The 23146-nt window shown below is 39.8% G+C and overlaps 1 protein-coding gene across 4 annotated transcripts in view; it reads right to left on the bottom strand.

The window, feature by feature from the left end:
* Positions 1–7221: 7221 nt before the first annotated feature.
* The window catches only part of ASAH2 (N-acylsphingosine amidohydrolase 2), a 92094-nt gene continuing 76169 nt past the window's right edge, over positions 7222–23146 (bottom strand). For 2 of the 4 annotated variants that reach the window (XM_021696190.1, XM_021696188.1), the window contains 6 exons: positions 22896–22991; positions 19736–19831; positions 17551–17697; positions 12469–12528; positions 9507–9595; positions 7222–7668 (listed from right to left, as the gene is read on the bottom strand). In XM_021696190.1, coding sequence (XP_021551865.1) covers positions 7485–7668; positions 9507–9595; positions 12469–12528; positions 17551–17697; positions 19736–19831; positions 22896–22991 — 672 coding nt within the window. In that variant the 3' untranslated portion in view covers positions 7222–7484. The remainder of the gene's footprint in view (positions 7669–9506; positions 9596–12468; positions 12529–17550; positions 17698–19735; positions 19832–22895; positions 22992–23146) is intronic. The other 2 variants (XM_021696191.1, XM_021696189.1) reach the window with 2 other exon arrangements.

Genomic DNA, 23146 nt, shown 5'->3' on the forward strand with positions numbered 1-23146 from the left:
TTAAACAGTAATTTTTTGGCTCACTGTTCTGGAGGCTGGAAGTCCAAGATCAAAGGGTCAGCAGGTTGGTTTGTTCACAGCACTCAGGTCTCTGCTTTTTGTTCACATTGTGTTTTCCTTGTCTGCATCTCTTTAATAAAGATACGTGTCATATTGGATACTGTCCTCTACCATGACCTAATCTTAACTAATTACATTTGCAATGACCTTATTTCCAAATAAGGTCACATTTGAGGTACTAGGTGTTAGGAACTTCAATCACTGTTTTGGGGGACATGATTCAACCCATAATAGCCAAAGAGTCAAAAAATAGAAAGAGGTCACCATACCATTTTCCCCAGGTCAGTTAGTAAAGATCTGCTTTCTGATTTTATGCAAATATGTTGACATTTATCCTAGCCACAGTAGAAGAAAGTGTCTCAATCATAGCCTTTGAGGAGACTACAATCAGTACAGTAGTTAGAATACAAGTTTCTTCTGTTCTAACAGTGATGTGAATAGTAAAAGATGAGATGGGGGTTTCTTCCCCCCTCAGTTAATCATCTGAAATGAAGCACTCAAGGAATGATTTGACTCTCAGGGACTAGCAAGGACCCAGGCATCTTTTATAGGATGGCCATCCTTGACATGGAGCTTCCAGCTCTAGACTCAAGATGGCTGCTCCGGCTCTTGCCACCTTGTCTGTTACTAGGAAGGAAACTGGATAAGGGAGTGTATGACTATCTCTTCTGAGGGCACAAGTAGGGAAATAGAACATACTACATCTATCTTCCCACTGAACAGAACTTAGTTGGTTGGCTATTCCCAGCTGCCAGATTCCGTCCTGGGATACACCCAGGCTGAGAAATGGAGCCCTGTCCCTGGGACCAATGCAAACTCTCAATATGGATGGGAGAGCAGATACAGAATGGCCATTAACTGCCTCTACCACATCCCACCAACCCCGTAGATAACCACACTACCTCTTGCATATGCCTTCCACATTCTTAAGAAGTTGCTCCTCTCAAGTGTTAAAGGCTTAACTCAATTCTTAACCATTTTAGTTTCTCTACAACTTTATCTCTAATTGACCTTTTGGGAGTTCTCTCTTCCTACTCTCCAAATTCTACTAATTGTTCTTCATAGCAATAGTATTTTCTGGTCCTCCTTCTCCTCCCCCTCCCTAAAAGTATGTGTTCCCCACAGGCCTGTCATCCAGGCTCTTTCCACTTCTTTGTCCTTCTGGCAAGTCATCAGCTTCCTTGATTTCTGCTATTGGATTGAAATGGATGCTTCCCGGATCTCTCTGTTTTGCCCTACTTTCTTTGTAAAAGCTGAGCTCCCCATTTCTCACTATGCGCTGGACTTTGCTGCCTGGACACTTTGTCAAGTCTCAGGCACCCAAACCCAGATTTGCCTTCATCCGTCTGCAACCCTCTTCCTTTTACTCTGGTGCTTATTTCTACTGTTACTGTCACCCAAACGACATTTCAGGGGTTTTGTTTGTTTGTTTGTTTTTTAAAGATTTTATTTATTTATTTGACAGAGAGAGACACAGTGAGAGAGGGAACACAAGCAGGGGGAGTGGGAAAGGGAGAAGCAGGCTTCCCGCAGAGCGAGGAGCCCGATGCGGGGCTCGATCCCAGGACCCTGGTATCATGACCTGAGCCGAAGGCAGATGCTTAACGACTGAGCCACCCAGGTGCCCGGACATTTCAGGGTTTTACATTTTTAAAACTGTCTTTCTTCCCCTCCCCATCCCATCAATCAGTAAGGCATGACCATTTTAACTGTAGAGTTTCATACACTCCCATGTTCTGACCCATTCCTGAAGCTGCTTCTGGTTCCAGTTCTGACCTCCACTGTCTCTTAGTCTACACAACTCTCAGAGCCTCAGTTGTCATGCATTCTAACTCTTCCTATGCTAACATCAGAGATGCCAAAAGATCAGGAAAAGCATAATGTCTCCTGGGCAAATGATGGATTCAGTTCACAATGGAGAATTTTTTTAATTTCCTACTCTTCTAGATATTTATATGCATCATCTTACATAATACTCAGTGACAGCTAAGTTAATTAACAGCTAACTAAATAAATTAAGCATATTCCATATGCCAGACCCTCTGCCAACAACTCTACCTTACTCTAATCTCACAAACTAATAATGTAAGTGCTTTCATTGTTCTCATTCATATATTAGGAAATAGAGATGCATTAAGAAACTGAAGCTTTAAAAAACTGAGTAAATTACTCAGGGTTGGAGATTGGATAAATGGTAGAACTAAGATTTGAACCAACTGGTCTCCAGAATTTGTTTCCTATTAGTTTCCAATGAGCTTTCTCTCTTAACCATTAAATTCTACAACCCCATATCAATCATAGAAGGGCATTATTGTTATACCATTTTATAAACCAGGGATGCTCATTAACCCTCCCAAGGTCACAGACATAATTCAATCCAAGTTGACCAGACTTTAAAAACCTAGGTTCTTTCTTTCACATTATACAACTTCTCACTTATGTCCCATGGTTAAAAGCTACCCCTTAGTCTCCCTGAGATAGTTTACATCTGTGGACTTGAGGCTAAGAGAAACTGATAAAAGAGTGGCAATTGGTCAGCACAACATCCACAGCTTCAGAAAGACATTCAAAGTACATACTCTCCTCATTGTGGTGGTGCCAACTTTATAAAATCATACCAGCCAGTTTATTGAAATTCCACTTAGGATGTTGTGGGTCCATGTTGGACTTTTTTCCAAAGTTACAATGGCTGGGATGTTAAGTTCTGATATTCATTGGCTTACACTGGTCTTGTATAGAATAAGGAAGCTCCAAGAGAGCAGGGAATATGGTCATGTCAATCTTTCCTGAGAGTGGGGTGGTAGGTTTGTTTTCTTCTGTTAGTATTAAGCCAATATCCCAGGTTTCTGATTGCTCATTATCCTAAAACACAGCCAAAAAAAAAAAAAAAAAAATCAACAGAGGCTCAGTCTCTGGTAACTTGAAATTATGCAGACCAAAGTAACTTTGAAGTATATGTGGGTGGGTCAGTTTTTTAGTAGTAATAAGTACTTATAAGATGTAGCTTGGAACTCTGGACTCCATCTAAAGGGAGAGAGTGGTCTTTATGGGCTATACTCACCCACTTAGTAGGCATGAAAAAAGCAAAAGAAAATCAAGATTTGGAAACATGAGATAGACAGAAGCAAAAGAAGTCTTAATAAATCCAATTCCAAGAAATGGTTACAGCCTATGAAGACAGAAAGTTGATACCCAATGTCACTGGAGACTGGGAACCAAAATCAGTTTCCTTAGTTCTAAAAGATGTGTCTTATTAGTTTAGCAAAGGGAAAATACATTCAAGTGCATTCATGTTATAAGTGAAGGGTCTTAAGGCGGGAAATGCTAATATGAATATAACACCAAATTGTTATTTATGAAGGTGAAGTTCAGGGCTCCATCTCTGACCATCATTCTTCTCTTGCACTGTAACTACAGGCTTGATTAAACTATCTGATATTCCCCCTACATAAAAAGTGTAGTCATCCTGCATCCGTGCATTTAGACACACACACACACACACACACACACACACACCATTACCTTTCTTCTAGCTAATATCCTTTGGGTCTTAGCTTAGATGTTATTTCCCCCCAGGAAGCCTCCTGTAATATCCCCCAAACCCTATAAGGTGCCATCTTTAACAGCCTAAACAGCTGCAGTCTGGGTCACTCTGTACAGAATGGCCTGTCTACCTGTCTGCTTCTTCCATTAAGACTCGAAGTTCCTTGATGGCAAGAACTTGCTGCCTTGATCATTACTGTATCCTTAGGGGGTAGCACAGGGCCCACAAAGTATTTAGGTGCTCCGTGTAAATTTGCTGAATGAACACATAGATTTTGCAGTTTAGAGAGCAAATCCTGTTGCCATCAATGTTCCAAGATGTGTTCTTTCCTGAAACAGATTGGCTAAGATAAAAGGAGTGCCGATTATATCAAAGAGCTGTTAAGTTGGCTCTGCAGTTAGTATCGCTTGCCTATCGTGGTTAACGGGAATGCTAGTCACAAAGAGTCTGTTGACCCTCTTACCAAACAGCTACTTGCACCACCTCTTTCTCCCTGCTGATCAGAACCTTACTCCCCGTCCAGAGGCAGAAAATGCCAAATATTCTGTTTCTCAGGCTCCCTTGCAGCTATGTGACCCAACTGTAGACAAGGAAATGTAAGGGGGGTTCCACTTGGGTTTCTACTAAATATTTTTTACCTTCTAAAAAGGGATTCTGGGAACTCTCCTCTTCCTTCTTGCTGCTGGAAGACATGAAGTAGCTCTCTTTAGACTGAGGTGACAAGCCTGACAATTAAAGTTAGTATGTTAAGAAAAAAAAAGCCAGTGACATCATGGAATGGTTGTGGGAAACCTGACTTTGTCACCTTAGGATTTACTGCTATGTGTGATTGTTAGTGTCTTTAGCATTTGGACCCCTGTTGATTAGGAATATTTTGTTACTTACAGGTGAACACAGTCTAACTAATCATGTAAGAAACATGCAAAGTTTCCTCTGTGGCATCATGATATTCCAAAGCCAGTATAAGCTGGCAGGTGGGATTAGGATACCCAGGAGCCGAAATCATTATTGGAAGAACTAAAGACATGAAAGGATCATCTAATGATGAAATCTTTTGGCTAAAGATGAAATTCATGTGCTTCTATTAAAGAAAGACAGTGTGTTTGCCTACATTGGAGGAGAAGCCTGAGAGGGTAAATCGGAGAAGGACATTCACAAGCATGTTCCTTCTTCATGTCTTTGTTCAGAATTGGCTCATGAAACAATTTTACAGATAACTACCTGCCTAGGAAATTCTCAGTTGCCCTAGTAGTAAAAAATGCTCAAAAACCATATGTATTTTCCAGCAATAAATTTTTGGAGGGCCAGAAGGAACCGATGAAGGGGACCCCTTATGTTTGAGTGGTTACTTACAGACGCCATTCACATCACTTCCTAGCCTGACCCACATGGAATCCAGCACCATTCATTCCTTCTCTTAGGAAAAAAAGTCATCATTTGTCTGCATCCCTTCTCAACAGAACATACTTTCCCAATGGTACCTATTAATTTATTATTAAATATGATATTGCATATTCACAATTTTATATAATACTCATTGAAAAATATAGAGGGATCATTCGGTACTTTCTGAGAAAGTCACAACATCCTTCAAACCAGAGTGGACAGATGACAACAAACAGAACACAGACACTTTGACACGAGACACAAGATCTCCTGCAGACGCCTTCTCCCACCAACCACACTCCTTTATCCCCGTGTTCTCCAGCAATTTCGGGAGCTGTCGCCACACAGTTTGGCTCCAATGAACCACTCCCAGCAGCAGGCTACAAACACAGCTGGGATGTAGGTTTGTATATTCACAGGTCAGTTCTGCCTCTTTGTGGTGTTGCTAATGCAGGAGTGAATAGCTATGGATCTGGTCTTATTTTCCCATACAAACCACAGAAATGGAACTGCGTGGGTTGGAAGAGACGGCAGCGAGTGAGCAAACAGGTTTCTGTGGGTTATTTGGGGCCAGGAGTACTGGTGGACCGAGGGCAGGTGCAGAAGGCTCAGCACCAAGGCAATGCCGTGTCTGGCTTGGCAGAGTTGCAAGTAACCGACAGGAAATCACACACCCACTGGAGAGCCTCAGTGGGAGGCATGGAGGTAGTGAAAAATAATTCAAAAGCTCCTCTGAATCATGAGAAATACTTTTTAAAATCTGATCATCCGTTCTAATGTCATTTATCTGCCTAAGGTCAACTACTTTCAGAATTCCCTGCTCCTGGAAGCCTCTGAACTGTTAACACTAAACATTGTGCGTCTTTAGGGAAAATGATCACTACTCTTTGGAATCCCGATGAGCTAATTCTCCAGCAGTGAACTCCCAGAGAACCAGAACCCTGGTCCTTCAAAGAGTGTCCCAGGTTCATTCCAATGCGATATAGCGTGTTTAGTCATACATAAGTGAGCGCTAGGATTATTGTTCTTAGTATCATTACTATTTTCAAGCCTTAAAGTTTGTTTATGAAATAAAGGGTGATTTTTTTCCCCTAAAATGTGAAAGCTTTTATGTACATAAAAAAGCATGACTTGGCTTTTGGAAATTTACTTGGTAGCCTGGGAGCTAGCGCCTCATTAACTTGGATAATTTTAAATGGAATTGGTATCTTCTGAGCAATCAAAGTCAAACTGTCATATCTCATTCTTCCAGACACCGGGCTGGGTATTTCATAATGCCCAAAAAATAACTACGAAAACAGCTTTTTCCAAATGGTCTGGAGCCTCTTTCCCCCAAAATTAAAGCACCCAACCCCGATTATATTTAAGATAGGACTCGGAGATTACTGCTTTTTAAATGTCTTCCAGAATTTATATACTGAATTTTCTCCTTCAAAATAGTCCCCTTTTGACACTTACACATTCATCCCAAATATGATCACAATAATTGTCAAGGCCAGGCACCAGTACAATACTGGGTATGTAGGTCTTAATAAATATTCTGTGATTGAACGAGTCCATGAGTGAGTGATAAAAGAACAGATAAATGAATTTAGAGCTTGCCCTTCAAGGACCCCCTTCCAATCCAGTAACACTTTTGTTTTAAATATCTAGACTAATGGCAAAGCTTGTGTTTTGGGGGTGAATGTGATTAGTGAAAACAGTCAAAATCACTTAGAACCAGTCTTGGGAATAGGAGACACAATTCGGGGGGATAAGGGCAGTTAGGGAACACAAGGCATGATCAAAATATTACAGGTCTGACTTTCTTGTGATTGGCCTCAGAAGGCAATGCCAGAAATAATTTACCAGCATTAACAGCTCTGGATCAGGTACATCGACTCCAGGGTAATGGCTTTGAGAGGCTATGCTCAAGATAGAATAGTCAGCATGCTAATCTCCACACTAATTTTCTCTAATTGGGCGTATACATTTATGGTCAGTGTTTATATAATATATATTTAAGTGTGATGGGGGCAGGGGGTGAGGGGAGGTCCTGGAGCCTTTGTTAATCTCATTGTTCCCATCTGCAAAAGAAAGAATCAAAGTCCACGATCTCTTTAAACTTTCCCAGAACTAACATTCAATAATTCTATACATAAATAGGTGTACCATTGTTCACATATCTCCAAGCACTCTCACTCACTCACTTTTCAGAGGCTTCATATTGAGGGGATGTGTTCCTTCAAATAGCCGCAAGGCCCTGAGGGAAGTCATGCATTAGGGTCTAGACCATCAGGGGTGCGAAGCTCCTAGAGCAAGGCGAATGGGACCCACATACACACACACCCCTCTGTCCCACTCACAGTAAACTATCTGTCCCCCAACAGGGACAATCATTGAAGTCATCATCACAGTTTACATTCATGTGAAATCATTTTTATAAATTACAGAGTGTGGCCGCTCTTTCAATGAACTATCAACTCTTCATGAAGTTTCAATGAACTTCAACTCTTCATACTACTTCAAAGGTAGAGGAAGTGCTTTCAAATGGAAGGATGACGACCGGCTTGAGAAAGTCCTTCTTCTGATTGTGTCCAAAGTATCTTATTCTGTAGATTCCAGGCTGGGCAGTGTCTGGAATATACCATTGGATGGTGGCATTGCTGTGACCCAGCAGTCCCTTGTGCCAATAGAAACTGTTGGTAGAAAACAAACAAGCCAGCCAAGTTTTACTCTTAAAAATGTGTCATTAGAAAAATGAATGAGTATTCAGGGAGTACCTACCCTAACCGAGGCATTACCCTGGACATTGGGAGTGCAGCAATGAACAAAACAGAGTCCACGATCTCTTTAAACTTTCCCAGAACATTCAATAATTCTATACATAAATAGGTGTACCATTGTTCACAAATAATATTCACTTTCTAGAAGAGATCCTTTAGGAAATAGCCATTTGTAGAATAGTTTTACTTGTTCTACCTTTCTAACTACCAAACACTATCCAACCCCGGGGAGCCTCCCTCACCTGATACTCAGAATACAGGATGTCTCTTGCGTAAGAACTGCTAGAACATTCCTTTTGCCCTTGTCATCCTCTGTGTCAACTGATACTGAAACTCCCATCTAGATTCATTTGTTAAAAAGCATGTATTTAATGAGTGCCCATGCCAGACTCTATTCTAGTGGTCTGAGGATACCGTAGTGAGCAAGACAGACATGGCCCAAGGTTCCATGGAGCTTATGCCCCCCTAGGGCAGGGTGGGAAGAAAGGTAATAAACAAGAAATCGACAAATGATCTTAAAAGTGCTAAGTGAAATGAACCAAGTGAGGCAGAGGTATCTCTAGGGAGATGTTATTTAAATTGAACCCACACATGCTCAGAGGAAAGATTTCCTGAATGAAGGAAAAGAGATGCAAAGTGGCTTCAGTGGGAAAGCACAAGGTGCAGCGGAGGAACAGGACATTCTGGTAGGATCAGAGCGGGGTGAGGTGTGGCACAGTGCTTGAGTTTACAGAAATAGAGTCAGCTCACAGCAGTCCTTGCAGACCACCACAAGGAGTTCGGATACTCCGCTAGGTAAGTGAGATACAAGGGGCTAACTGACTGATGTCCCCAGTGGTGTAGAGAGTCAGTGCTCTGGGCAGAGAGGGTATTCATGACAGAGATACTCCTGCTGGTGAACAGGACGGAGGCCTATCCATGTCCACTGCTATTCTGATTTGGGGCTTTAAAAAAAAAATCATAGTTTTCTATTATCGGTATAATCTTGTTTTAACAATAAATATAAATTTATTATTTGTTTAAAAATGACCTATGCCCTAGAGTCCTAAAGATCAGAGGAAAATGTATGCCCATATTTACGTGTGATTATCAAAGGGGCCACACTATGGTCAAACTTCAATTTTCGGTTAGCCATGGGAAGCAAACCCACACGCAACCCATCACTTAGTTTAAGACGATCCAAATTAGACACAAATTGGCAAAACCTTTGCCCGCTTGTTGTGCGGTGTGAAATGGTATACACTTGGGAGCAGAAACATTTTCTTATTTTGGACACATTTTCAAATCTTCCAAATAAGCTTTTGGTTCAAATGAAGAACCATCAACGTGTACATGCATGATATATTTTGCGTATAGACTCGTGATTTTCCCAGAAGGAGCATCAGGCTCTACAGAGCGATCGCAACACCTCCACCCCAGCATGTCTTTCAGCCAGTTTGCAGGAAGGCTAGCCAGTCTTTAGGGGTAATGTCTGCGGCCATAGAAGAAAGCAAAACTAACAGATGTTTACAAAAATGGAGGCCATAACCTCATTAGCACCTAATCTTCCAGAAGCGCACACCACATTGTTTTGCAGAAAAACAGAATCAAAATGAAGTCTAATAAATCAACTGAATATGGCCAGAAGTCTCCTTGGGAATTTGCTATCATTAATATCATGCATTGAGCCAGGCTTCCCATTTGTCTTCCCTGCATTCCTAACCAACTGTTGTCAAGGCTTGAAAGACAAAATATCCAACAGACATGCTCACCGAGTCTCCCAGGAGGCATCATTATGCACTATTTGCCATGTTGCTGATGCAGCTTCGTATTTCTCGACAGTGAGGAAGGTCTGATGGGTCTGAAATGCAATTAATATAACTGATGAGACCCTGCACAGTCATAGAAGGAACTTGTCTGCAAACACGTCCCTTGTGGACTATAGGCCAACCTGCCAATACCTTGTGTGAAAATATATTAGAATTTCATCCAAATTCTTAGGTGCTTCTCTTTACATTCTAGGCAATGTCTTCAGAATGCTAATTTATCCAGGCTATTACACACCATGACTTTTTTTTTTTTTTTAGAAAACTGAATGATCATAATTTTGGAGCTGATAGCAAATTTTACAAACGGGGGCAGAGAAGAGATAGAATAAAACTTGAGATGTTTAAAAAGGCATAAGCCAAACCTTTTCATGACATGTTTATTGATCTATATTCCAAGACTTTCTCAAGTCACCTCAAGACTTGGGAGGGAAAATGAGAGAGTTTCTTCATCTTTCCTTCTCTGGGTAAATGAATTATGAGTAAATATACCTCCCAAGTGAAAGAATTGAAAAGGATGCATAAATCTTCCCTGTCCCTAGGGTGCTAAAAGTAATCCCTATATTTTGTCATAATGGATTCCTAGAAAGCACATCAAAAGCAGGTTTTATTTTTCCCATTGGAAAATTGCTATAGTAATTCAATTCAGACTAAGAATTCCGTGTCAAATAAAGCACAGATTTGAATAATATAACAAATTAAAAGACACAGAGGCCATAAATCTCCAATTTTCCTCAAAAATCTTTAGATTGTGGGCTCTTCCAGGCAGGACTTGTGTCTGATTCACTTTTATCCATTACAGCCCTTTATACCTGTCACTTACAGGTGTTCAGTTAAAACTCTGCTGAATGGATCACTCACTTACACCTGGGCCATGGGATTATTTAAAACTCTCCTCAACGGATAGGTTATATTCAATAAAGTTTTCATGATGATGGTGACTTGTAAAGAGAAGGGTTTCCAGCCATTTAGGGCAGAGTGACATCAGAGTGGTGGTAGATGGAGTAGGAGATTGGGTGAACCCTCAGGGACAGGTCTAGAGTATAGACCAGAGAACAAGTCTAGGCCACTGTGTTTGTGAACTATGTGACTATCCTTTCCCCCCTCCCAACCCTGATCTCTACCTGATACACAATTAGTTAATACAAGTTACTTAAGCTTTCTAGGCTTGGTTTTCTCATCTGTAAAATGGGGACAATAAAATGTAAGCCAATGGATAGTAGGGAGAATTAAATGAGATTGATGTAATAATGTATGTAAAGCGCTTCACCGGGTGCCTACAAAGAGTAGGCATCTTTGATAAATAGTGGTAAGGATTACCAACAATAAAAGGGAGTGGAAATTGTATGCCAAGTCCCAGAGCACTATTAGAAATCAATTCTACTCTCGTTACAGTGCTTTAAGCATTTTGTTCTCCTGTTTCTGCAAGGCAGTAACGAGGATGGTATTTCTCCAGCCTAAGGACATCAAAGGACAGCTAATCCTGCAGTTTTGCCGTAATGCTTTGATAGCTTCAGAAAACAATGCTATAAACATGCAAATATTATGGCATAGTTTGACTGCCTAGAGAAATTATTTCCAACAGGTGCATGTTGACTTTCCAAGCAGTAGAACATTTTTCCCCAGTGTCATATTTGACAATGTCATATTGCCACAATTGTATCAGAGCACTAATGATATTTCAACGAACAGAAATGGAAGGTTCATTTGGGAGAACGGTGTTTGGGGTTATAAGTAACAATGGTCCCTGGGAAGAATGGCTCATGCATACAGTAAATGCATCCTCAGCCACACTAAAAAATCTGACCTTGAAATCACTTTTGTATACTTACTCTTTCTCCTACATATTTCTTTATTGTTTGAATTTTTACAACTAGAATATGCCTAGTTATTGCTTGTGTAGTTATAAGAACATTCTTTTTTATTTTTTTAGAGAGAGAGGAGGGGCCGAGGGGGAGGAAAAGAGAGAATCTTGAGCAGACTCCACGCTCAGCATGGAGCCTGATGCGGGGTTCGATCTCACGACCCTCACGATCTCACAACCCTCACGATCACGACCAGAGCTGAAATCAAGAGTTGGATGCTTAACTGACTGAGCCACCCAGGTGTCCCTGTTACAAGAACATTCTAAAGGAGTGACAGAGGAGTAAAATTAATTAATTTTATTAATAGCTACATTACATATGTATACTTTATATATGATCAAAACAATATATGAAATGATATATAACACACTCTGAACAATTATTACCTCTAAAAAGGTTTATGGACAGAGAGGTACTTTCACATTCCACTTTAAGCACTTCTATATGGTCTGTTTTTACATTGAACATGTATTTCTTGTGTCATTTTTCAAGATTAATAAATAAATATCCCATTAGTGCCAGCAGTAAAGAGTCAGGAAATGGCAAAGGCAAGATAAAGTAAAGCACCTGGGCCAGGGCCCCAAGCCAGTGGAACATCCCCCCAGGGTCCCATGATCACTCTGGAGGTAGGACCAGAGGCTACAGTGCTGGAGTAAGAGAGGAGCCAGAATGGGGGTAGGAAGGAACCAAAGATAAACTTCATTCTTGGCCCTTTGGTTATTTTACCCAGTTTAGTAGAGTTTCTAAATTGGAATACATAAATGGGATTGTATTCAAATTTGTATCTTCTCAAGGGACATGTAGCTCTCTATGCTTTGTGCAATTTGGGATCCTAAGCAGACCCGGTTAAATGTTTCCTGTGCTTTTTTCCCCCCAGACTGAATTCCACATTACTCTTCCTACTGAAAATTTCCCCACACCTAAAAAATAAGATGAAAAGCAAGTTGGAACATTTTATCACTATGTCCTTAACCTCTATAAGGCTATTCAAATGAAGACTAAAAAGTAGATTTAAATCTGTCAAAAGAATCATTGATGCTTACCCGGTTTTCTGCTGAATTCTTTGGGTTAGCGCCTACGAATGTAACTTCAACAACTTCTCCCTGAAGATAAAAACTCATTTTATGAGTTTGTTCTTTGCTGTGCTCATATTTGGGCCATGATTTATGAAATGTTCTAGGATTCTGGGCACCTGTGCAGATTCTATCCTATTTAATCAAGTGACTCATCTTCTGAGACTATCAGAGAACATACTCTTGCAGCAACAGACAAAGGAATTTTTGGCCGAGAAATTACTCAAGAATTTTTCGCCAATAAATTTGCTTTTAGTACATTCAGATAGAGATGAAGACAATGCATTAAAATGGTTTCTTCAACCTCTGATATGGTCTCACACTCCCCTCCAACACACAGGAAATGGACTGACTCAAATCAAAGCAGTCAAAACGTCCCGTGAATGACTTACATGGACACGGACACGCTCGTGTGAGATACAAAGTGGAATGACAAGGCGTGTACCTACCTTCCCACCTGAAACAACTAACAAGCTGGACAAATGTGTATTAAACCACGGTTTTACAGACAGCAGAGCAATGAAAACAATCAAACGATGAAAACAGTGAGTCTACAGTGACAGAAAACAGACCAAATGAGCCCCGCAACTGCCCCAGGCTAATGCCCTCAGAGTGTGCAGTTCACAGCACAAGAAAGCAGAGGTCAAGCAAAGCCAGGCAGTTGATCTACGTTAAGGAATAGATGTGGGAGTCCATGAAGGCCAAATAGTCTTACGTTTACAAGGTAGAGTAATAGAAGAGCGTACCAAAGAGAGAGCTACATACAGAGAGAGAACTCTGGAGATCTGTAGAAGGTTCCCCTCAACTCTGCATGCAGGGAAGAGAACCACCTGAAGCCAGGAAAAGAACGTATCAGCAGAGACTGAAATTCTTACTCCCTGAAGCATCTAAGCACACACTCTGATCAATATTTGGCTGGACATTAAGTTATATAACCACAGGGGCAACACCTTGAGAGCCAGACTTAAAATCAAGGACAAAAAAAAAAAAAAAAACGGAGCAGACCCAATAGCCACACATTGCAAGAGAGACAGACTGTACTGATTTGGTCCAGTCTAGTTTTCAGTGAGCCAACAAACAAACAAAAACAACTTTGGGGTGGGGAGGTGAGGCTAGAATCCAGAATTACCACAATGTATCAAAACACATCCAGTATTCAATAAAAAAATCATGGGGTGTGTGTACATGAAAATATCACTCATATTAAGGGAAAAAAGCCCAATCAAAACTGCCATTCTGAATGAATCACGGAACACTACATCAAAAACTAATGATGTGTTGTATGGTGATTAACATAATAAAATAAAATAAGATTTAAAAAAACAAAAAAAAATTTAAAATTTTTAAGAAAATAAATTAAAAAAAAAACACAAAAAACCCCTGCCGTTCTGTGTTCCCAGATGTTGTAGTTAATAAACAAGGACTTCAAAGCAGTGGTTGTGAAGATGTTCTAAGAACGAATACAATCACATTTAAAGAATTAAAGAAAAGTCTGATGATAATGACTTAACATATAGAGAACTTCAGTGAAGAGAAGTAATTGTTAAAAATGGATTGGATGTTCTAGAGCCGAAAATCACAACTGACACGAGAAATTCACTAGAAGAGCTTAATAGCAAATATGAGATGACAGAAGAAAAGATAAGTGAACTAGAATTTATCCATATAAATTATTTGATATGAAGAACGGACAGGAAAAAACTGAAGAAAAATTGCTAGAACCTCAGAAACAAGCGGGACATCAAGTACACACCATCATTCATTCACAAACCAGAAGTCCCAGAATTCGAGGAAAGAGAGAAACAAACAAATGAAAAATCTTTTGGCAGAAATAAAGGATGAAAACTTTCCAAACTTGATAAACATTACCTTGCCCACCCAAGGAACTCAACAAATCCCAAATAGGATAATCCCAGAGTGCTTCGCATTGAGAACATTGAGATACATTGTAGCAAACTGGTGGCAGACGGAGACAAATAGAAAATCTTGAAAGCAGTACGAGAAAAATGATGCATTACTTACAGGGTAACTCCAATAGATTAGCAATTGACTTCTCATTAGAGAGTGAAGAAAGTGTTGACAGGATAACACACTTCTCAACCAAGAACGTAGCAAAACTATTCTTCAGAGATAAAGGAAAAATAAAGCCATTGTGCTAAATAAAGCCTGAGGGAATTTGTTGTTAGCAGAGCTGTCCTACCAAAAATACTAAGGAAGTTCTTCATGCTGAAAGGAAATGAGGGTACGTGGTAATAATAGTTCAGATTCCTAAGAAACAATAAAGAGCACCGGAATGGTAAATATGTAGGCTTGGTTTAAAATATTCTATGAATATACTTTTCCATATCTTCTCTTAATCTCTTTAGAAGGTATGAGATTGGATAAGACAATTAGCTATAACAATGTATTATTGCATTTATATATAGATGTGATATATGTGACGATATCACAAAGGATGGGAAAGGAAAAACAGATCTATTATAGCAATCTTTTTATATCTTTTGGAATTATTAGTATTATATCGAAGTAGGGTGCAATTAGTTGAGATGCATATTATAGCCCTATGACATAGTAAGACATATATATATATATATATATATATATATATGTAGTCTCTGTCCCCATTTCGTGGTACACAGCTCCTAAAACCCTTGGAATCCCAGAAGTAGTGTGTCTTTTTGTATGTTAATGAGATGACCAGTGGCTGAAGGTTTCTGGGTAACGTGGGGGTGAGGGTTACTTGCCAGGGGAATCAGTCTTGTGATTAGAGGGTTGGAATTATCAAGTCCAACCCCCTGATCTCCAGGGAGGGGAAAGAGACTGAGGGTTGAGTTAATCATCAAAAGCCAATGATTTAATCAACTGTGCCTCTATCATGAAGCCTGAATAAAAGTCCCTAAAGTCTGGGGTTCATAGAGCTTGATGGGTGAATGCATGGAGATGTTGGGAGGGTGGCCTTCCTGGAGAGGTCATGGAAGCTTGACCCTCCTTCCCCCATACCACCATCAGGCTGTTCCTGAGTTGCAATCCGTATATAATAAATTGATAACCTAGTAAGTAAACTGGTTTCCTGAGTTCTGTGAGCCTGTTCCAGCAAGTTATTTAACCCGAGGAGGGGCTCATGGGAATCTCCAATTTGTAGCCAATCAGTCAGAGGCAGACGTAACAACTTAGATTCACCATTGGTATCTGAAGCGTGTGAGGACGTGGGAGTGGAGGGGTACAATCTTGTGTGACTGAGCCCTTAACCTGTGAAGTAAATGCCAACCCCAAGGAGATAGTGTCAGAATTGAACTGAATTATAGGACACCAAGTTGATGTCTGCAGAGAACTGGAGAATTGCTTGGTGTGGGGAAAACATCCACACAGCTGCTGTCAGAAGTACTGAAAGGGTGGAGAGGAGAATCAGAATTCTTTTTCCTTTTCAAGTCCCTAAAACAACTACTAGGAAAATAATCAACAATATATATAGTAAAAAAAAAAAAATCAACAGAGGAATAAAAAGTTACACTGAAACGTAAAAAGAACCTAAGCTTCTACCTTAAGAAATGAGAAGAGCAAAATAAAATCTAAGCAGTCAGAAGGAAGAATATAAAACACCAGAGCAAAAATCAAAACAAAAAATCAAAATTGAAATAGAAAAACAATAGATAAAATCAAGGAAGCTAAAAGCTAGCTCTCTGAAGACACAAATTATCAAAATCAGGAAGAAAAAAGGGCCATCATTGTTGACGCTATAGAAATTAGAAGGATTGTAAGAACATATTATGAACTTTAGCCAAACAAAATAGGCAACTTACATGAAACAGGCAAATGTCTAGGAGGATGCAATTTTTAGAAAGATACATTCCTCAACACAAACTAAATGCTAAGAGAGATACATAATCAACTCAAGAAAAAAAAAACAGAAAATCTGAAGAGGCTTATAATAAGAAACTGGAGTGGTAAATAAAAATTTTGCCATAGGGAGAAGCCAAGGTCCATGGGGTTTTGCTGATAAATCTGACTGAATATTTAAAGAAGAAATAATGCCAGTATTTTCCATGCACTTCCAGAAAATACAGGAGGAAACACTTGCTAACTCATTCTTTGAGACAAGTGTTACCCTGACATGTGAAAAGAAGACTGCAAATATCCCTCATGGACATGAGTATAAAACTTCAGCAAAATATTAACAAACCAAATTCAACAACATATAAAAAAGATTCTACACCATTAAGAAAGGGTATTTATTTAATATCTGAAAATCAACTAATGCGATACACTATCTTAATAGAATAAAAGACAAAATCCTACACGATCGCCTCAGTAGACATGAAAGCATTTGAAACAAATCCAACACCCATTCTTCATTTTTTTAAAAAAAAAAACTTGGCATACAAAGGAACTTTCTCAACTTGATTAAAGCCATCTACAAAAATCCTCAAGGAAACATCATACTTAACGACAGAATACTCTTCTCCTCCTGATTAGAAACAAGAGAAGGATGCCCAGTCTTACAACGTGTCTTCAACATTGTATTGGAGATTCCAGCCAGTGCATTAAGGGAAAAAAATTAAAGGCCTCCAGAAAAGAAATCCAAAAAGGAAAAAGTAAGCTTGCTTTTATTCACAGACGATATGATACTGTATGTAGAAATTTCTAAGGAATCCACATCCTCCGCCCCAAATCTACTGGGACTAATAAATGATCTAGCAAAGGTACAGGACACAAGATCAATATAAAATAGTAGTAGTCCAAGTCCTGCTTCATTGCTACGTGCTTTTCCTGTCATTGATTTAAGAGACTTTTCTGAGCTCTAGCAAATGATTCCATGACCATCCATTTAAGAAGAAAAGAAGAATTTGGATTTTAGAAATTTGATTTTACATCATTACCACCTGAAAAATAAATATTTCCCCATTCCCACGTTTGCAGAGGCTCTGCAGAGTTCAGAACAACTGTCAAAATCATCACTGCTAACAGCTGGTGTAGAGCATGATTAGAGGCAGGTGTTGACATTAGACAGATACAGGCTTCTGGAGGATTCCTATATCTCTTTGGGAGCCTTACCACTCTGTATGTAGGTTTCGCGGGCTGCAGAACATCCCCAAAAGTTTTGCCTGTTGGTGCTCTATCCACGACATTAGGAATTAATGGGGCTATCAGTTGTTTGAAAAATGGAGGCTCTGGACCTCTGCTCAGGTTGGCTACTGTATCCTAGAACAGAGAGCATTTGCTTACGGACCACACAATGTAGAGTCAAAGCCCCTTTCCCCAGGCCCCCACCTCCCAGAAATGCCTTCATTAAAGGAAACACACACACACACACACACACACACACAGCCTCTCTCCAAGAGCTAAGAATTTTAACAAAATGTGGGGCAACTTTGCTAAAATATGAGTCTAGACATCCACAATTTAAACTTTTGTCACTAGAGGAAAGTTTGGGTCACAGACAACACTTTTGCTTCCCCAGACCATGCAGTCCAGGGATCAGAGTGTAGACATGATACAACTTTAGGTTCTGGGACAGACGTTTTTCAACTGTGTGACTTTGGATAGGAGCCCTAACACATGGCAAGCCTTCATACCACGACAATGTGATTACTCTTTTTTAAAGTGTTGAGCCTCTCTTACCCAGAGTCAATACCAAGCTTTTTCCCCCCTAGATCCTTCTCTGTGCTAATTAAAAAATATAATATACTTTTTTTTAGTCTATGTGCTGCCGAAGCGAGCACAAAAATATAATATACTTTTAACTTAGAAGTTAAGGTCAGCGTATGCCCTGACTGATTTAATCTATGTTTTCCACAATATTTGTCACCTTTAATAGTGTCATCACAGTGCTAATCTCGAATTTTAAGTGGTCCTTCATAATGGACACTGATCCTCACTTTAATAATGTAATCTTTTTCAAAGGCCCTAACACCTATTTGCTGGTGTTCCCCTTTCACAAATGGGAACATAAGCTGGGAGATACTCAGTGTTTTTTTCCGAGATCACATAGCTAATCTTAGCTACAGAACCATAACCCTGGCTGTGACACAAATTTCTACAAAATGAATCACACTTTCTCCCTACGTATCACGATAAAGCTTGAAGACTATTTGCCTGGGAGGAACCGTAGATGTACAGTCATAATGTAAGTGAAAACAATGGCCATCTCTTGGGATGGGCTATAGGTTTATAATTTTCTGTATAATCTGAATATTCTATAACTAGTTACAGCTTTTATGATGAAAATTAAAGCAGTTCTACTTTGGGAAAGGAAAAAAGGATCAGACCTAAAAGTGAGAGGAATGCAATGATAAAAACAATCATTGAGCAATTTAAATACATCCTCAGTAGATACCCTGTAGTGAAACTTCATACGGTCAGCAGTTAGGCGGAGTCATATGGAATTGCCAATATTCAACTGTTTTGACCCACAGAAGCAGCTGTATCGTTTGCTTCCACTCGATATAACCAAGCTCTTTCTCTGAAAGGGCTTTGTTGTCTGTGCTAGGTGGTAATTGTGTCCCAGCCTTTACTGGGGCTTATATGGTATTATATAAAGATCTGCTGATGATTTTAAGTCTTTTATCCTGCTTATTGGCTCATCTGCTGAGGCCAGAGTCAGCTTCATTAATATCTGCACCCCCAAAGAAAGAGGCCACAAGTGGAGTTCTTCTAAGTCAACTTTTTGAGGTGCATGTATTCTAGATTGATGCAAGGTGTACACATTCCAAAGTTGTACTTCATCACATCTAAACCTCTAGTGATTATAGCAACTGCTATTATTTTTGAGCCACCAAGAAAGTAAAAACATGCTACTAATTATAATCATAAAATTCCTCTGATTGGAAGATGCATCCCCATTTCAGAGATGCTACAATATGGGAAATGGGCATCTCAGAAGGAATGACCCACTCAACTCATGAAGTGATTGGAGAGACTTAGAGTAAGCCTGATGACTTACTTCTCTGAACCGCTTTGTTCATCTGAAAAATGGGGAAAAAATGATACCTCCATACTTTCACATGATGATCATGAGGCTAATATGAGATCATATATGTGAACTAACTTGTCACCACCAAGAGATGTTAACTGCATCTGAATTTACTAATGGTTTTATTTCTTAGAGATACTTCATAGATATAAACTTTTTAAATATAAAGGTTTTGAAAGAAACTGGACATTTAAAGCTAACGTTTTCTTTTGCTTCTCTCTGCATCTCCCCACCCCTGAGACACACATGCCTACGAGTTTCGATTACCGTAGCAATGGCCTTCACAAGACCTCTGAAGAGCTGGATGTAAGCAGACAGAGTGTGTGGTCCATAAATTGTAGATGCTGCCTCGTACCGCTGAGCCTGCAGGAGGGACAGGGCTGGGTTTTATACCATTCTATAGATCTCCATCCATGTACAGAGGTGCCACATCTTAGGGAGGGGTGTGATGTTGAACACCTCACATAATTCAAAATTAATCATAACAAAGGACAGTGGGCATTTTCATTTACCAGCTAAAGTGAATGGATCCCATTAACTCCTTGCTAAATGCAGTGGGTTCTCTTGGTTTATGCCATTTGGACTGTCAGTCCATCTAATCTGAGAGAAGGGAATAGCTCCTAAGCTTAAGTCTATCTTAAGTACTTGTGATAGAAACATTGGCCCTCAAGAAACATAGCAAGAGAAGAAAAAATGAGGGAAAATGAGAGTCTCAGTAACTCCTGGAGAAATTGAGGGGGGATGGGTGATGGTACTGTCTGGAGAAGGACATTTAACCATCACATGCTATAAAATAGAACGAGATACATCTCCTTTAGCTGAACTGCAAGCTTCCTGTTGTTCCACAAGAATCTCAGACTCATCAAATCTAAAGTGGAACTCGTCACTCCAGAGACCCGCTCTCCCTGCAACGTTCTTCATCCCAGGGAATGCCACCCTTCCGCCATCTTAGACTCCTCCCTCTCCCTCATCCTACATCCTGGAAGTCTCCAAGCTACCATTACTTGGAATCTCTTGAATTCTTTCATTTTCCTCTGTCTTTCTTGATCTTACTGTGGCCAAACCCTTGGCTCTCACCCAGATCATAACTACAACTTCCTAATCAGTTCTCTGCCCCCACACCTGCTCTTCCAATTTATTTTTCTACACTGGCATCCTAGAGACCTTCCTAAATCAAAATTTGATCAGAACACTCCTTCTTTGGAATTCTACTGCCATTTTCCAAAACATTCCTTATTGAGGTAAAGCTCTGTGGCATAGCATAAAAGATGCTCCATCAACTACAACCTTATCAACTAGCCCCTGTCTCACTACCCTCAACTAATTATGGCCCCTCAAACGTACTAACTCAGCACCCCCAGACCTTTGCATGGATAGCTTCCTCAATATGGGATACTTCCCTAACTTTTCTTTCCCCAACTAGTCCTAGTCATTCTCAAGAACTCAGACAGAGGTTACATCTTTCAGAAAATCTGCCAGTCTCCATTCTCAAATACCCAATACAGACTAGTGCACTTTCTCTTTGTTTTCCTATTACCTTATGAATCCCTTTTACAGCAATGTGATTACCTGCTCTTCTCTAGATCATAAACCCTAGTAGTCTTGAGGGTAGAGGCAGGTTTTTACTTATTGTTATGCCCAGATAGTGGCTAGTACAGTATCTGTCTCAACACATGTCTGTTGAATGAATTAGTAAATAAATTAATTAGTATTAATCCTTGCAGAAGCATGTCCCTGAGAGAAGCTGTAGGGGTTCCTAACCTTATTTGTGCCCTGGACTCCTATAGCAGCCTGCTGAGGTCTATGGACCCCTCTCAGAGTAAATGTTTCTAAACGTATAAATACATTGTTGACAAAGAAAACCAATTAGACTGAAATATATTTAATCAAACAAAAACAAACCATTTTTGTGATAGGATAATGTTTGTTCTTCTTTATTGAACAACGAGTAATGTTTGTGTTCTTTACTGAATAACAAGTAAGCAGATCTAATAACTACTGTGATTTTAAAAGACTGATGAGAGTGAAGTTATTTCCAAATCTGCAATAACTCTTTTTTTTATTATGTTATGTTAGTCACCATACATTACATCATTAGTTTTTGATGTAGTGTTCCATGATTCATTGTTTGCGTATAACACCCAGTGCTCCATGCAGAACGTGCCCTCCTTAATACCCATCACCAGGCTAACCCATCCCCCCGCCCCCTCCCCTCTAGAACCCTCAGTTTGTTTCTCAGAGTCCATAGTTTCTCATGGTTCTTCTCCCCCTCCGATTCCCCCCCTTCATTCTAAATCTGCAATAACTCTTTGTGATATAAAAAGTATCTGTGGTTCCTATTGGTGACAAAGTCAGAGGTACTGCTAATATTATTGTTGTTTGTTACCTACATTCCTAATTGAAGGAAATTCTACAAAACAGTTACAGAGAAATGAAAACATGGATAAATGAAAAGTATTCCCATCCAAGTTTGCCCCAATTAAGAATCATTATTCGACAGAATTCCCTAGAAGACAGGGACTTTCAGGAAAGTCAACAGAGGACAGCAGGACAGATCCCACTGTTGGCATCACTGGACATTTGTCAAAAAGTAGATTGTATGCCTCTGTGTGGACTGCCAAGATATGCCAGCAGATATATCAGCAAACATGAACTGTGGGTATCCAGACTGTTCCCATGTTTTAAACTACTACTGTTAAAAAGTACTTGAGCTACTGTCTGCACTATTTGCAAACAAAGAAACATTACCTCCCCTAAATTATCGGAGACTTTGTTTCTTAATTTATGTCATGGATATAATAAAACCCTACTCCAGGGCTTGTTATGAAGATGACTGAAGATAACATTTGCAAAGTGCTGAGCTAGTACATTCAATAAATAGTAGCTATGGGGCGCCTGGGTGGCTCAGTCGGTTGGGCGTCTGCCTTCAGCTCAGGTCATGATCCCGGGGTCCTCGGATCAAGTCCCGCATCGGGCTCCCTGCTCTTCAGGGAATCTGTTTCTCCCTCTGCCTCTCTCTCTCTCATGAATAAATAATTTTTAAAAAATCTTCAATAAATAAATAAATAGTAGCTATCAGTGGGAGTTTTCCCCGGGGTCTACAGAAGCTTCAGGTGCCAGAAGCACCATGGACAAGTTAGGAAGATTGTATGACCCTGCCCAGGCTTATGACCAGTACTCTTGACAAAATAATTTATTTCAGAAAAAGTAGTCATCAGTGAGACCAGAATTCTGACTTAAACTTGGAAAGGGCAAACCTAGAACTCCCACATACAACCTCTGGCTTATTCTCATTCTCTCCTCTGTCCCAAAACGAAATCATCTCTCAAAACCACCAGTAAGGAAGTCTAGAAAGAAAACTTGCATTTGACACAACAGTCTTGATGAGGGGATAGTTCATTTAAAGGCCGAGAACTTTTTACTTTACCTGGTATTCTTCAAAGGTGGTAATGTAATGTGTATACACATTGCACAGACCCGAAATAACAATGGTCATATTCTGCATCCCATTGGTTGCAAATTCCTAGTGGGGGAAAGGTAGAGCCCAGTAAAATTACTCTCCATCATAATGTATATTATTGACCCAGTTATACTTAACATACAATCATAGATGTGAGTCAGTAGTAGAGGGTGTCTCTCCTAACATCATTCGTAATGATCAAAACTGCCTGGGAATGC

Source organism: Neomonachus schauinslandi, chromosome 6 (genome assembly GCF_002201575.2).
Source record: "Neomonachus schauinslandi chromosome 6, ASM220157v2, whole genome shotgun sequence".
In the NCBI taxonomy this organism is placed as follows: Eukaryota; Metazoa; Chordata; class Mammalia; order Carnivora; family Phocidae; genus Neomonachus; species Neomonachus schauinslandi.